The 15,912-nt window shown below is 38.2% G+C and overlaps 1 protein-coding gene across 6 annotated transcripts in view; it reads left to right on the forward strand.

Annotated features, from left to right (window-relative positions):
- NBAS (NBAS subunit of NRZ tethering complex) overlaps window positions 1-15,912 on the forward strand; it is a 345,000-nt gene that overhangs the window by 288,096 nt on the left and 40,992 nt on the right. For all 6 annotated transcript variants that reach the window (XM_081263998.1, XM_081263999.1, XM_081264001.1 and 3 more), the window contains 3 exons: window positions 6,173-6,391; window positions 10,251-10,453; window positions 12,810-12,899. In XM_081263998.1, coding sequence (XP_081120124.1) covers window positions 6,173-6,391; window positions 10,251-10,453; window positions 12,810-12,899 — 512 coding nt within the window. The remainder of the gene's footprint in view (window positions 1-6,172; window positions 6,392-10,250; window positions 10,454-12,809; window positions 12,900-15,912) is intronic.

A 15,912-nucleotide genomic window follows, 5' to 3' on the forward strand; every position in this document is an offset into this window, starting at 1 on the left:
ACCTTTTCAGTCTTAAGTGCCTGCAGATGATGGACATCGTCTTGGTGAATTCTGCATAGAGCCATTACCTAAAAAGTGGTACATGTTCTTCAAAGATAGAGGCTATGTCTTAGTTTATCTTTGTATTCCTCATATCAATTATAGGCCTAGTACACACTCAGTATTGAGCATGAAAAGAGAAAGGAAGAGATAGATGGAGGGGAGTGAGTAGGAAGACAAGGGGTCATTGATTGAACCCAGGGGTGCTTTACCACTGAGCTGCATCCTCAGCCTTCTTCTTTTTTTTTTTTTTTTTTTTTTATCTTTGAGACGGGGTCTAGCTAACTTGTCGACCTTGAACTTGTGATTCTCCTGCTTCAGCCTCCTGAGTCACTGGGATTACAGGCATGCATTACTGCATCTGATTCCACAGCATCAAGTTATATGATAGCTATGCTTTTTCTTGGTGTCTCATCTTTATTTCCAACTGCATTTCGACATATCTAAGGACAGAGACTTATTTAATTATGTTTGTAACTAGGACCTAGCCTAAGACAGGTGCACAGTGTGTATTCAGTGAATGTCCAATGAATGAATAATTGGAAAGCCATCGGTAGTTTGATGTCCTCATACCTTTTCCTGAATGACTTTTTGATTCCTACAACCTGCCATTCTTCTGCTACTGTACATTTAGGCTGTGCATCAGGTCCAACTCTGATCCAATTTGTGGGTTAAATAGGCAAACCTATTGCTTTGCTTTCCCATACCTACGGGGACACACAGTTTATATGGTGAAGCAGGCTCTGGTAACTCTGTCAAACACCTTGGAAGGGGAGGATGCAGGAGATTCTTGACAGTACTGTCTGCTCTGCAGCTGTGGGGATCCCTGTTGAGGCAGGTAATGTTCCTGCATTAGGTCTCTGTGGGGCTTTCCAGGGGCCTCCCTGTTGACCTTTGCCCCGTGACTTCAGGCTTACCTGCCAGGGAAGTCTCTTCCACTTTCTTCTGTAGCCACATGTGGAGTGATGCTAGAGGCTTGAGCCCACTTTGAAAGATGCCTGAAGAGTGTTGAAGGCCCAAGTGTTGTTTCCAACAATCACAGTCACCTTTAGTCCAGGCTTCTGCTTTCTTGGGCAGCACCACTATCTCAGAAATTTAGTAGAGTTCTTACATATTTGATATTTTTTACCAACACATGCCCATAACCACGTCTCCAGGCTCTTTTTATTTGCTTATTTGTTTTTGAGACATTTTTCTCAGATACTATATATCTTTAGTGTATCACCCTATACATAGTCTCTCAGTTTAAAAGGAGCTATCTTAAAGCTGTCAGGTGTCTGTGGAAGATCACATCATTAATTGAATCTCTGCCCTGAGTCATTTTGGACAATTGAAAAAAATTTACGAGATGTCACACCCTTGGTTTATCTTTCCCTGAAGCACTTTAATCTCCTAAAGGTTTTACCTGGCATTTGTTATCTGTGGATTCTCAATCTTATCTTTTACTACTGGGGTCTAGATTTACTTTTTTTTTTTTAACCCCATAAGCCCTTGAATTTCTGCTATTTCACAGTTCCATTTCAGTCCTACACACAGTCTGAACAATGTCATTTCTTTCTTGTGATAGTTAACCACAGCATCCTGTAACATCCAACACATATTATCAATGTTCCATTTTCCAGTCTCTGGTGCCACAAGTTCCTTAGGGATATGATCTGCACCTGACATTACCATGGGCAATAGTTTTATGAAATAGTTCATTATAGCATAACATAACTATTTTTGCAACATCTAATCTGAAAACCAAAGCCACTTATTGCCTTACCCTTAGTACATGGTGTATGTCAGAATAGGCTTAGGTATGTGTAGTGTCTCAACAGTCAGAAGGTTAATATTCGTTTTCTTAGTTCAGTAAAAGACTGTAAAAGACCCTATGGCATAAAAATCACTTATGATCCAGGGTGGTGGAGGCTCTGCGTTTGTTTTAGCAGCCGCTGGCCTCTGGGCCCTGCACGCTTCCCAGTTGCTGTGGTTGAGAAAGAAGGGAGAATGGATAGGGATCCGTGTGAACTTTTTGTTGCTTTGGCTCAGAAATAGCACATGCCACTTCCACTTGGATTTAATTAGCTGGAACATGGCTTAGCCTGACTGCAAGGACATTGACAAATACAGTGGAGTAGATGGGGTGCTTGTGTTCTCTGTCATATTGGGAGGCACCTTGCAACTATTGCAGCACTCTGTGAAGGGTGATGGTGTCTGAGAACAGTGCTGAGAGGGGAAGTGCTGGAAATCTTAGAGTTTAGGGGTGTGTGTGTGTGTGTGTGTGGAGTGCTGGGGATCGAACCCAGGGCCTTCTGCATGTGAGGCAAGAACTCCAACTGAGCTGTATCCCCAGCCCAGAATGTAGGTATATTTTGAAGCTAGACCCCAATAAGATTTGCAAATGTCATAGTTGACCCCAGCTATTCCACCTCCATTGTCTTGGCCCCAAATATTTGTAGTTTCTTGGTGATCGTGGCTCATGATTTTATCTCCATTTTCTGTGGGGCCTGGGAAATAGATGCTCAATACCTCTTTATTGAGGGATGGAATAATTTAGCCACTTATCTTAATTTCACAAAATCTACATTAATAACAATTATTAATTACTGCAGAAAATAGCTTAAAACATCTTCATTTACTACATTAGAGTAATAATGTATATGACATGTTAATGCTATGGTTTTCAAAAAGAATGTTAAGAATAAAGGTACTGCATGGCCACCAGGTATAAAAAAGAAATTGCTATTTCTTACTCTGAAACATTTCTTTAATCATTTCTTTTTTCTTCTCCACTCATCATGGAAAATTTTAAATAAAATAAATCGGCTAGACATAAATTCAGTGTTAAAATTATAATTCTTAACCACACTCTGGAGTCTTTTAGCAGTGGACCTGTTTTTATGAAGTGGTGAAAAACTTGAGTGAAGTCAGATGCCTAGTGAAAGAAGAGCCCTTCCATCTTTTTCATATTAGCATTCTGCTGCTTGGAGTTCCTGGCTATCTCACCAAAGTTAGGCTGTATTTATTTATATCAAGCATCAGGTTATTGGGTTATCTGGAAGGATCACTTAAAATAGGAAAAATGCCTTTTCTTATGCCTCCGTGATAATGAGGTCAGTTTTAACTCTTGAAAACAGTCACTTTGCCTCTCATGATCCACATCAAGCTTCATGACAGCAGTGTTAATGTGAGCTCCAGACTCGGCAGTGCTAAGGAGCCAGGCCCCAGGTGCAGGGGACAGAGTGGGTCCTGCACATAGAGCAGACAACTTGCCAATGGATTTGCTGTAGGGGCTCATGAGTCGGAGTTGACCCTTTATGTTTGCAAAGTATTGAAACATGGCTAGGGATTGTCCATGCTAAGACGAGGGAAGCCAGCATTTTATTGAGACGACAGATGTGTAATGACAACTGGGAATGATAAGCCTGGTTGAGGCCTAGGTTGTGGGTTACAATTATAAGGCCAGAGGGTTGGCTTGGAGCTGGTTTGTGAAGATCCTTGTCTTCTATGCTGAAAAATTTGAAGAGATGATAAAAAAGGTTCTTCTGAAAGAGAATTACATGACAATTTATTAGATGAAAAACCAAGAAGAAGAAGTTGGCCTGTATATTTTATCAGTTGGCCAAATTAAAATTCACCTTCCATTTATTGAGTACTTGCTATGAGGAAGGTTTTATAGTGATCGTTTTATGTATTATCTCATTTTTAAGAAATGACATCAGACAGTAGATGACATTTTTTTCGTGTTTTGTAAATGAAGGCAACTAAGGCTCAAAGTGCCTGCAGTCACCCTGGGAGTCAGTGCTAGGCACAGACTTTGAGTTTAGTGTGCTCCTGCTTGCCATGCATTCATTCCAGGGTTGGTTGGCAATGGCGAGTTAAGCCTTGGACAGCAAAGATTGCATCTGGACCTAAGGGCTTAGGGACCCATTGTTTCTTCTGGAACCTTACTTCCTGTTCCTGTGAATCACCTGTCTTTCCCTACTGTCTTACCAATTTATTCTCTTCCACAGTGCATAATAGGGCAGGAAGAGTATTTGCAAACTGATATATTAAAAAAATCATTGTCTAAATTTTATTTCTTGGGACAAACAAATATAATAGAAAGATTCACTGTACAATATTGATTCTTATTCAGCATTTAAGCAACATACTCTGGCAGAGCCTGCCTGGATGAACAGGTGACGAAGAGGCAACTGTGAGGGACAGTGGTAGGTAGCATCCTCTGGGTAACCATATGCTCTGGGTTCTAGTTTTTACTCTTTTCACATAATTCTCCTGATCTTAGTCTCTCCATGCACATGGTGGAAGAAAGGGAGTCCCTTGAGCTAAACATACTTTCTATTATCTTGTACTTCTAAACTACAGGGAGGAGTTCACTGTTGGTTGAGGGAAAGGGAGAAGAATGTAATTCATTCTTTCCAGCATTGGTGACTTCTGATTATTTTTATGCCATACATAGGTGCTTAGAGGCAGAAGTCTGAGGAGGGGGGAGGCTGTAGAACTTGTCATGAAGCTGCCTTTGCAGAGCAGGGGGAATAAAAAGTTACAATTTAATGGAAGTAGTACTTTCCTAAAGGTATCTATTATCAATATTTATGTGGGATTAAGAAAATGTCAGCTTTCACTATTTGAAGCTAATGATTCTGTGTAGAGTGACTTAGAAGTAGCAGATAAGAAATGGAGGGTTAGTGGAGGTATACCTCCTAGTGTGGCCACTGATGACTTCTATTTAAGACTATTCCTACTTTTCAGAATAACCAGAGATGTACAGTGACTGATATTAAGAAATAATAGGGAAGCTGGGGGCACTGGTGCACACCTGAAATCTTAGCAACTCGGGAACTGAGGCAGGAGGATTGCAGATTCAAGGCTGGCCTCAGCAACTTAGCAAGACCCTGTCTCAAAAATAAAATTCAAAGGGCTGGGGATATAGCTCAGTGGTATAGTGGAAGAGCAGTACTGCAGGGGGCGGGGGGGGGGCAGAGAAATAATAGGGAAAATTGAGATTTTTGTCCTAGGAATTTTATCTTTTTTTTTTAATAAACACAAACACATCCTTTTAAGGATATACTAAAAATGGGCTTGAGTAGTTGACAGAAATCCAGAATCCACAATTCAAAATAACACAAATCAGGGCTTCAGAGGGCACCAAGAATTGCTCAGAGGTATCTAGTTTCCCCATCAAAATGGGTAAAGTTTAGACTTTATTTTATATTCATAAGGATAAGCTTAATATTTTTAATATTATTAGAAAAATACAACCCCTTCATTACCAAACACAGCCTGACACATGTCAGTGAATAAATGAATTGTTACAGAATACTTGGAAAGTGGAGAAGAAAAAAATTGTTCATAATTCCAGTACCTTCATTGTCACTTTTTTTTTGGTGTTTATTAATATACATGTGTGTGTATGTATATATGAATATATATATATATATGCACACATATACACATGTACATGTATATTTATAGGCAAAAGAATATATCTATTTTTATGTGTGCATATATTTTGTATTCAAAAAATATATCCTGTACAGATATCATTTATATTTTAATGTACGCTTGGTATAGAGTTTTTAATATCCTGATCTCTAAAATTTAACATTTTATGATAAGCGTTTTTCAAAATAGCTATCCTCTTTTTCTAATTTCACTTTTAATGACTGCATAATATGCTAACCAGTAATTTGTCATAAACTAGTCATCATTTCTCTTGTCAGTTAGATTGCTTTTGAAGTTTTCTTTTTAGAGACTTGTTCTAGTTAAAAATCTTCATGCTTATATTTCTTTTGAATTATTTCCTCATAATAAATGACTAGAACTAGAAATTTGGTTTGTAGAAATGACTCATTTTTGCTCTGTAACTGATAGTATGAATATTGATTTCTCTATCTCAGCATTGCCTAATTGATTATTATCATTCTGAAACTTACAGTTCTAATTTAATAGTACAAATGATACCTCACTGTTTTTGTTTTCTTCTACAAAAGAAAAACTAGTGAAAATCCTATTCATTGGCTAAATTGTAAATATTAAAATTTTACTTTGATTTTCACTACCTTACTAATGCCTTATTGAATATGCCATATATAATAATCAAGATGGTTTGTCTCACTGTGGTTTAAGGCCTTTTTTTTTTTTAAAGCTATCTGTGGAAGCACGTGAAGAGATGACTAGAAAGGCCATTAAGATAGTCAAAAATTTTATTGAGAAGCCAAGGAAAAGAAATGCAGAAGAAAATATTGAAGAAGCTAGTGATTCTAAGGTTACCTACGTGGATGCTTTGAATCATCTGGAGAAATCGCTTGCCCACCTGGAAACTCTCCACAATAGCTTCATTGTTTCTCTGAAGAATAGTGAACAGGTAAGGAAATGGAAACTTCTGTATTCTCACTCACAGCAGTAATATCAGGATATCCTTTTCTTTCTTTCTTTTAAAAGCTATGTTAGTAGTTGTGTCAGTCAACTTCCATTACTATAACAAGTGCCTGAGATCATCAGCTAATAAAGAGAAATGGTTTATTTTCACACTTTTCAAGGTTTTCATCTGTGATCAGTTGGTCCCATTGTTCTGGACCCATGGCTGCACATGATGGCTGCATTCACCTTGTGTTCAGGAAGCAAGAGAGAGAAAAGAGAGCTCTACTATTCCCTCCAAAGGCCTGTTCTCATGCCCCAAGGAACACTCAGTGGGCCACACCTGTTAAAGGTTCCACCAGCACCACCTGAGGGATGGAGTCTTTAACACATGGACCTTTGTGGAACACTTAAGATTCCAATTCCAAGGCAGGCAGAGTGGTTCATGCCTGTAATTCCAGCAACTTGGGAGGCTGAGGCAGGAGGATCACAAGTTTGAGGTGAACCTCAGCAACTTAGCAAGACTATCTCAAAAAATAAAAAGGGAGGTGGATGAAGCTCAGTGGTAAAGTGCCTCTGGGTTCAATCCCTGGTAGCCCTGCTCAAAAAATAGATAAATAGATAGATATATACAAAAAAGCCTAATTCTAGTAGTGGTTTTAATTGGGTTTTCAGACTTGCAGATACACTTGAAAATGGTTCTTAAGCCTTTATCCTTTAACCTCTTCAGTAACACTTAAGATTGTCAGTTCACTTTTCTTTTGGAAGGAATTTGGGCCACTTAATACAGGTAATACCTGTATTATCAGGGAAAGAAGAGAACGGGAAGGTGGGAGAGGATTGGATAGCAGGCGTTGAGCGAGCCCTGGACCTGTGCCTTGGCAAAGGGTGATCCCCATAGTTCATAAGTGCTAAAGATGGTGCTTCTCAAGTTCTTCCAGCTGCTGGGTGTTGCTCTCCAACTGAATAATAATGGGGGTATTCCCCATAATTTTCAGAAAAAATATCAGAAATAGCCTCTAATACCGCCTTCAACAGTTTTTTTTTTAAACATTCATCCTCCTTATCCTGTATTAATGTTACAAGTTTCCAGTATAACTGTATTACTGATATGAATTTTATGGCTGGTAAAATTGTTCCTCTTCATTTCTTGTTGAGACTGTGTCTTTAAATACCACCTGGAGCTCAGGAGCCCCTGCCCTTGCTGGGGTTTGAGGACCTGGGTGTTAGCGCTGTTGCAGGGATGCCAGAAGCCCTCTGAGGCCTTCAGAGATTTTGTTCTGTATTCTCTCAGGGGAGTTTAGATATCAATTTTTGTAACTGGAGAGTTGACAATAAATGAAAACATTGTTTAGATATATGAATAATATTCCAACCACCCTTCAGTTTTGTGGCAAAGGAACCTAGACAAGGCCACTGACCTCAGGCTCTTTCGTTTTTCCCAAATTCCATTTATTGACTCATTTCCTTGACTTGTAGAAAAAAAAAATTCATGACTAGAAAGGTCAGTTACTGGAAAGGAATCCAGATAATAAACAAATGGGAGCCTTCAAAATTTGTATGAGCCATTTAAATGCAAACCCCTCATTAAAAAGATAATGGGAAGAAAGTTTGCAAAGTTTGATAGCAGTTTTATTCATTTTGTATTTTTCAGTGCCTGTTAACCTGTACAATGAATATATTAAATGATGATATGAATAATATAGAAGTCTTTTTAGGGATCAAACTGGCTTTACTAAGTTTGATTTTATCCTGCTGATATTTATGTTACCACAATTCATAATTATATGAACTAGGGTAAACTTTGAATCTTGATTTACATGAAAGTGATTTATACTTATTAGCATAAATTTTTAAGTACCTGTTTATCTTTTTTTTTTTTTTGGTGGGGGGAGCCATACCAGGTATTGAACTCAGGGGTGCTTAACCACTGATCTTCATTCCCAGCTCTTTTTTGTATTTCATTCAGAAACAGTGTCTCACTGAGTTGCTTAGTGCCTTGTTAAGTTGCTGAGGCTGGCTTTGAACTTGAGATCCTCCTGACTCAGCCTCCCAAGCCACTGGGATTACAGGTGTGCAGGCATGTGCCACCGTGCCCAGTCACTTGTTTACTTTTTAAAAAAAATATTTTTAGTTGTAGATGGACATGATATCTTTATTTAATTTTCATGTGGTGTTGAGAATCGAACTCAGTGCCTCACACGTTCTAGGAAAGCACTCTACCACTGAGCGACACCCCTAGCCCCATGTATCCTCATGAAGGCTGGTGCAGTCTAATAACATTGTTTACCTTTTAAACTGGATATACTATGTTAAAATCTAGATGGTTAGCATTAATACTCTTCTTGGAACAAGTGTTGTCCTTCAATGGCTAGAATCATCTGCATGGATTCAAGGGGAGTTATTAGCAAAAATATCTGCTCATTTCTTCTGGTTATGGTTGAAAGGTACCATGTCACTCCTTATAGATGTCACTCAGCCAAACCATGTGAAAATCATAAGAGGCTACTCATGGTTACTGAACTGGACATTATTTAATTTTATTAAGACCCTTTTTATAACAAAAATTGGGAATAACCTTCAGCTCTGTACATTTATCCCCTTTAAATTCCGAGTTTGATTTTTACCTGCTTAGTTATATGACCAATGAAGAACATTTTGTATCTTCATGAAGGCTGGTGCAGTCTAATAACATGAAAGGCTTTCATCCCATGGAGCTTCAGTTCCCTCTCCTCTTATGTTAGTGATTGTTTTGCCTAACTGATGGGGACTTTTTTTTTTTAATTTCAAACAATGGGGAGAATAGTAAAATGAAACCTCATGTGCCTGACTGTCAGCTTCAAGAATTACCAAAACGTGATCACACATACCCCTACCTTCCCTCTGCTCACTCCTGTGGGAGTCATCTCTTTATTTTACTTGAAAGTGCTTCCATATCTATCTCTAGAACATCCAACTGAACATATCACTATAAATGATCAAGATTAATCATAATTCTTCAGTATCAAAAAATGCATCTAACATTCCCAGATCATTACATGGTTGTTTTGAAAAATAAAGTATATTTTGGATCATCAGGGAAACTAAAGAACCTTAAAAGTGTTATTGTCACTCAGTAATCAAATTTAAAATTCTGCAAAGCAGTAGTTTGTATCCTAGTTCTTAAATTATTTGTTGTAACATTAGTTCTTACAAATATTATAAAGGGAGGCGGGCAGTATGGCAAGAAGGGTGGAAACGTAGCCTTCTAGATTCAAAACCAATCTCCATTAATTGCTAGCCATGTGACTTTGGGCATATTACTTAAAATCTTTGGTCTTCATTTTTCTTTTTGATGACATGGGGCTAACTAAAACTACTTACAGGATTATTTTAAGTATTATGTTTAGTACCATATGTGCAACCAAATAATAGTTAAAATCTACTGAGTAAATATACAAAGTTGATGATCAACAAATTGTAACTAGTATGTGGCTGTTGTCATCATCATTATCATCATCATCATAATAATAGACAACACAGCTCCCGAGTCTTGCTTTATGTTGACATTGTGCTAAAGGACTGACTTTATATCATCATTCTGTCAGTTGACATTCACGATGCCCTCTAGTCTTCAACCTAATTTCACAGATGCTGAAATTTCAGATCATAAAGACCCACTTTTTAATAAATGTTAAAGCTTAATTCGCAATCAAGCCTGGGTGACCTTGATCCTAAGCTTTTGATAACCAATTCATGGCCTTTGGTGTGCTGTAATGGTTATAATTTATCTGGATTTAGAATCTTCTAATTAGGTCTTACTACATGCTTGTAGATACATTTAATTTCCATCTGATATTTAGGTGTTGATTTCTATGTCTTTCCAGGAAATACTGCAGAAATACAGTGACCTTTATGACCTATCCCGATCAGAAAAAGGGAAACTTCATGACCAAGCTGTGACTATGTGTTTGGATGGTCAGCCTCTAAGAATGATTCAGCAGCTGCTTGGGGTGGCGGTTGGTCCTCTAGACATCTCACCCAAGGATGTAGTACAATGTGCAATAAGGAAAATAATTTCTGTCTTGGGGTAAGCTTTAAAGAGAAAATACTAAAGAAAAACTAAGGTACTATTTTACCAATAATGAGTGTTCACCTCATGGTTGTTATGAAGCTAAACTGTCTTCGTGTATATTGAAGCTTTAAATTTTCAAGTATTTTTCCAAAGTGAGAATTTGGTTTTAGAGTGCTCAAAGTCTTATTTCTTAAAAATCTTGAATAGAGAACTATGAATTGTTGTATCATTTGTATGATGTGTAACTAACTTCTAGTGGACCTTCTTTCCCTCCTCAGATTATTTTTTGTTTGTTTATTTAGAGATGGGGGTCTCATGTTGCCAGGTAGCTGGATTGCAGGCATGCACCACCATACCCAACCTTTAAGTTATTTTTGAAGTAGGAGAAAGTCCAAAATGGCATCTGAGCATGTAGCTAAGAGCCAGACTGCCCTGTGGCTTCAGCAAGTATTTTCAGATTTTGCATTTTTTTTTTTTTTAAAGAGAGAGAAAATCTTTTTTTGTTTGTAGATGGACACAACACAATGCCTCTATTTTTATGTGGTGCTGAGAGCGCTCTACCGCTGAGCCACAATCACAGCCCCAGATTTTGCCTTTTCTGAAACTCCTTCTTTGTAGCAATGGGAAAATAGTTTCCAGAAGGTTTTTTTGAACTACATCAAGCAGCTGGTGTATAGCTCAGAGGTAGAGCACTTGCCTACCATTCATGAAGTCCCCACTACTGGAAAAAAAAAAAAAAAAAAAAAAACAAAAAACTTGAACATGTAAAGCAAAGTTAATCATACCCTGAAGAAACTAGATATCTGTTAAAGACATTATTTACCTACAGTTAATGGCATAAACTTGACAATTGAGAAATTCTTGCTTCATGTCAATATGCTGGTGCCTTGGTAGGCTTGTATCCAAGAGAATTAAAAAAGAGGGAAAAGTGAAGCTAAGAAAATAATGAGGCATCAAGTGCTTTCTGTGAATAATGCAATTAGGCTAAAAGATTTAGTTTTGTTTAATTTATTCTCTTTTTGAGCATTCTTTGTAATTCTGTATTGCTCTTGAGGAACTTTTTGATTAAATGCATGTCGGTTTTCTGCAGCTGAACTGAAATCAAATGAGCCTTTATCAGTTTAATTACCCCAGCCTCAGACAGTTTTCACCTCAGTGCTCTAAAGTATCTGGGAATTTCATACATAGGGGCAGACAAGTTTTTTGTTTTGTTTTGTTTTTTAGAAATAACCAGTTAATGAAGCTTTGTACTGTTTGTGTTTTTTTTTGTTTTTGTTTTTGTCATTGTTTTTTTTTTGTCATGAGTTTTTTTGTCATTGGTTATAAGAATCACTCTCTCAAAAAAATGTTTATACAACTCAAGTTTGTTTGCTACTTTTGTACCTTTTGGGTTATAGTTACCCTTTTATTATTTTTTTAAATCAAGCCTTAAATGAAACTTACAAAAATAAACATTTTGAGAAATCAGTGTTTTGATGAATATAGTTTTTTCTTTAAAGTTGCACATTTTCATTAGTAATTAAAATTATGATATCTAGTAACTTTACTGTTGTAAACACTTTACATAAATTATACTTCCTTTTCTGTCCCTGTACCCAGTTTTACCATTCAAGGTTTGGTTCTGATCTGATCAATATATACTTGACTCACAGAGGACTTTCAATGAATGTGAATTAAGTCTTTCAGAAGTGGAGGAAGGAGAGCTTGAGTTCAGCTGCCTCTTTTTCAAAGGAAAAGAAACTGCTGTTGATAACTTCCATAATATTTACCTTTCAGAAAGTAAAATTTGGTAGGCGCACAGTGACAAAAGCAGGAAAGTAACAGAATCCAGCAGTTGATTTAAGTCATAAACTTCACTTGTCCCAGAAACTCAGGCTAAACTTCCTTTTCCTCTGTTGCATTTTCAGAACTCTGGAGTTCCACACAGGCATATCTGGAGAATGGGCAGTGAGGATCATTAAACAGCAGAATATGTGTAAAACACTTAGTGATGCCCAGTACCTAATAAACAACAAGTGCATATTGGTTGTTGATTTTTTTTTAAGAATGTTCAACTGGAATACTTAGAATTATTATTACATATTTAACACTTTAAATGGCTTGCATATTTCATGTTGAGTGTTTTCTCAGTGACAGAATGCAAATAGATTATGTTCTCTTGACAGTAAAACATGCTCCTTAAGAGTAGGAAATGTCCCATTTCCATACATTTAGCACCTGATATTGGATTTAGTACACATGCAGCACAAATGGCAGTGGGTGGACAGTGCACTGTGCAGGACTCTTGCTGGGTTCATCTGAGTATGTAAATACCATATGTATTTCTGAGGCTTGAGTGACTCTCTTTTGACTCTGTTCTCTATTTTAACAGTGGTACCAGTGCTGACCTTGGTGGGCCAAGAGATCCCCTCCAGGTCCTGGAAGGTGTTGTTGCAGCAGTCCACACCAGTGTAGACAAGGGGTAAGACTTGGATAGTTTGAGTATCTCTGCTGAATGGCTTTCCTGAGTCTGAGAATTACTTTTAGTATCCATATTTCTAAAGCTTCTAAGACTAAGCAACAACTCTAGGTGTTTTAAAAGGAACAGAGCTGCTTCTGCAATACTAAGGAGGACTCTTCATCTGGAGAGCCAGGATCCTATCTCTGCTGGCCACATCTGTGCTTGTAGGACCTGCTTACCCTGGAGAGAAGTGTCTCTTCTTGCCTCCGTCACATGGAGGCCTGGAGAGGAAACTGCTCTGAGCTTCTTAAGAGAAGGATGCTCATCCACAACAGGTTAACTCTATTGGTGAAGTATAGAAGTTTGAGAGAGAGTGTGTGCAAGTGTGTGAGTGTGTGTGTGTGTGTGTGTGTGTGTGTTTAGAAAAAATCTTTATACAACTCAAGTCTGCTTTGTTTGGAGACTCAGTTTACAGCTTTAGAATTTAGAAAAGTGTTCATCTCTAATGCCATTTTTAGAAAGCGTTTTCAGTCAACTACAATAGTGTTGATAGGAATAATAGCAACTACCAATGAATCGCTATCGACTTCCTCAGAATTTACAACAGTTTGTCATATGGCTAATGTCCTATGTGTCAACCCCATAAGGCCTCTCCCGTTTTTTTTTTTTTTTTTTTAATAATGAAGTTTCTTTACTGTAAAGAGAAAAATTATTCTGTGTGTGTTGTTATGCTCTGTTTTAAGTCACGAGGAATTTCATATGTGGATAAGAACTAACCTCTAACCCCAAGGAACTTGCAGGGGAGATGAGCTTTCTCAGCTGTAAGAACCATGTGGTAGAATGGTAGGTGATATACAGAAAGCAGGGTCAAGGGAGAGGCTTCTTCCACCTGGGCAAGTTAGGACAGATACACAATGGGTGACCATGGAACTGTTTTCTGAAAAAAAAAAAGTTTGTTAGAAAGGGATGGGCTGTAGATGATGGCATTCCAGGCTGAGGAAGCTACCTGCAGGACAGCAGGTGCAGCAGGTAGCAGAGCAGGCTGAGATATTGCCCAGGACACACTCACCTAGCATCTAGATGCTGCCATCCTAGTGCCAGCTCACAGTGCCCCTGCGAGTACTATCAGTAGCACAACTTCTCTCAGGTAAGGCTGACCCTAGATCCTGGCCTCCTGAGAAGAGAGATCCAAGAGGTGCTGCAGTGGGCCCTTTCCAGTGAGTCCCACTGGGGACAGCCAAGAAGATTAAAAGATAGTGTTTTGCATCCGGAATTTCCAGACCAGAGAATGCCATTGGGTCTTTTGAATACAGACTCCCTATTAAGTTCTAAAGAGGAAGACATTATGGAATGGAGAACAAGAGAGCAGAACAAGATCTTACTTTTTATTCCAGAAACAGAAGAGCAAAGTCGTCTTTAAAAAAACAAACTTCAGTGATTTTTTTTTTTTTTTTTTTTTTGCCTTTGGAAAGGAAAAAGAAGATAAAGTTGTGACTTTTATTCCTGGCAAGTATGTTTTGATTCTACAGTGCTAAACCTGATTCTATTTGATTTTATTTCCCTTCCCACCAATATTCCTGGCAGAATCAAATAGAGAAGTTGGTCTCTGTGTTCCAGGTAGTTCCAGGCAGGATCTTTGGGTGACATGGGGACTCCAGTCTCTTTAACCCAGCACTTTCATATCACTGATTATTTTCTGATCCCTGCAGCCTAGTCTCTAGGAGGATGTGCCAGGCTGGTGTGCCCCTTTCCCTGCCTCTAAACATGCCAGCTCTCCTTCAGTCCCGGCCTTGACATCTACTACCTTCCTCAATCTGTTTCAGTAGTAAAGAAGTTGCACATATTCAGCCATCACACAAGACAGGTTATGCACACACCATCCTGCAATATTCCTGGCAGGAAGCTGTGGAGGAGAGTAAGAATTAGAGTGAGAATGTGTGTGTGTGTAGGACTACTACCGAGTTTTTGGTTTTGTGACTAAATTTTAGAGAGTTGATGCCATCTGTCAGCATTGGTCCTTGACTTTTATATTGGTTTATATGTCATTTGCTTTGTAGCTGCAGCTTCTACCTCACTCAGAAAACACTTTCTCCCTTTTATTTGTGCTACTTTTTAAATTACATAATATCACTCAGACTAGCCACCAGTGGAGTGTACAAATGACTACGTGTACCATTTGTCTTTCCCTTCCAGTTAACAGGGTTCACACCACTACACAATGAAGGTGAAGTATTCCAGGAGTTTGGAATGCCCTCCCCCTACTTTCTATAATATCTGTAGTTAAAGATGTGATAAGGTAATTAATTATTCAGAGCCTTATGCATATTGAAGTTACTTTATGAATTTGCATACTTCCCCCATTATTTTGGTATGCTTATAACATCCATGTTCTGAGAATATAATCTAAATTTGTAGTTTGAGAATTAGTTTATTGGTTTGCTTAAGAAAAATAAAGCTTATTCAAATTCAATAGCTTAACATAATCATATTCTAAAATAATATCTCTTAAACTTAATTAACTACCACTGTCCTAAATTTTAAAAAACAAAAAATCCTTAATGAACACTTATATCTCTATACCAACACTTTAGAAAGGTGCTATTCAGTAATTCAATCTTCAGAACAATCCTACCACACAGAAAGTATTACCTCCATTTTACAGACTAAGAAGAAATGGAGCTCAAGCTGGATGTGATGGTGCATGCCTGGAATCCCAGCTACTTGGGAAGCTAGGGCATGAGGATTGCAAGTTTGATGCCAGCCTCTGCAACTTAGTGAGAACCTGTTTGAAAAGAGAAAGGGCTAGGGGTGCAGCTCAGTGGTAGAATGCTCACCTAGCATGCCTGGTACTTGAACTGAATTCAATCCCTCCTCGTACCACTGGAAAAGAAAAGGAAAAACAAAAATGTGAATCTTAGGGAGGTTTCTGTGATCACACAGTAAGGACAGTCTATGACTCTCACCTTGACATTTCTCCCAGACATGAAAGAGCCAGCAGTGGAGAATAAGGGGCTGCTTCTCGCACCTCACTCTG

This window comes from Spermophilus citellus (assembly GCF_964194105.1).
Source record: "Spermophilus citellus genome assembly, chromosome: 13".
NCBI classification, from domain to species: Eukaryota; Metazoa; Chordata; class Mammalia; order Rodentia; family Sciuridae; genus Spermophilus; species Spermophilus citellus.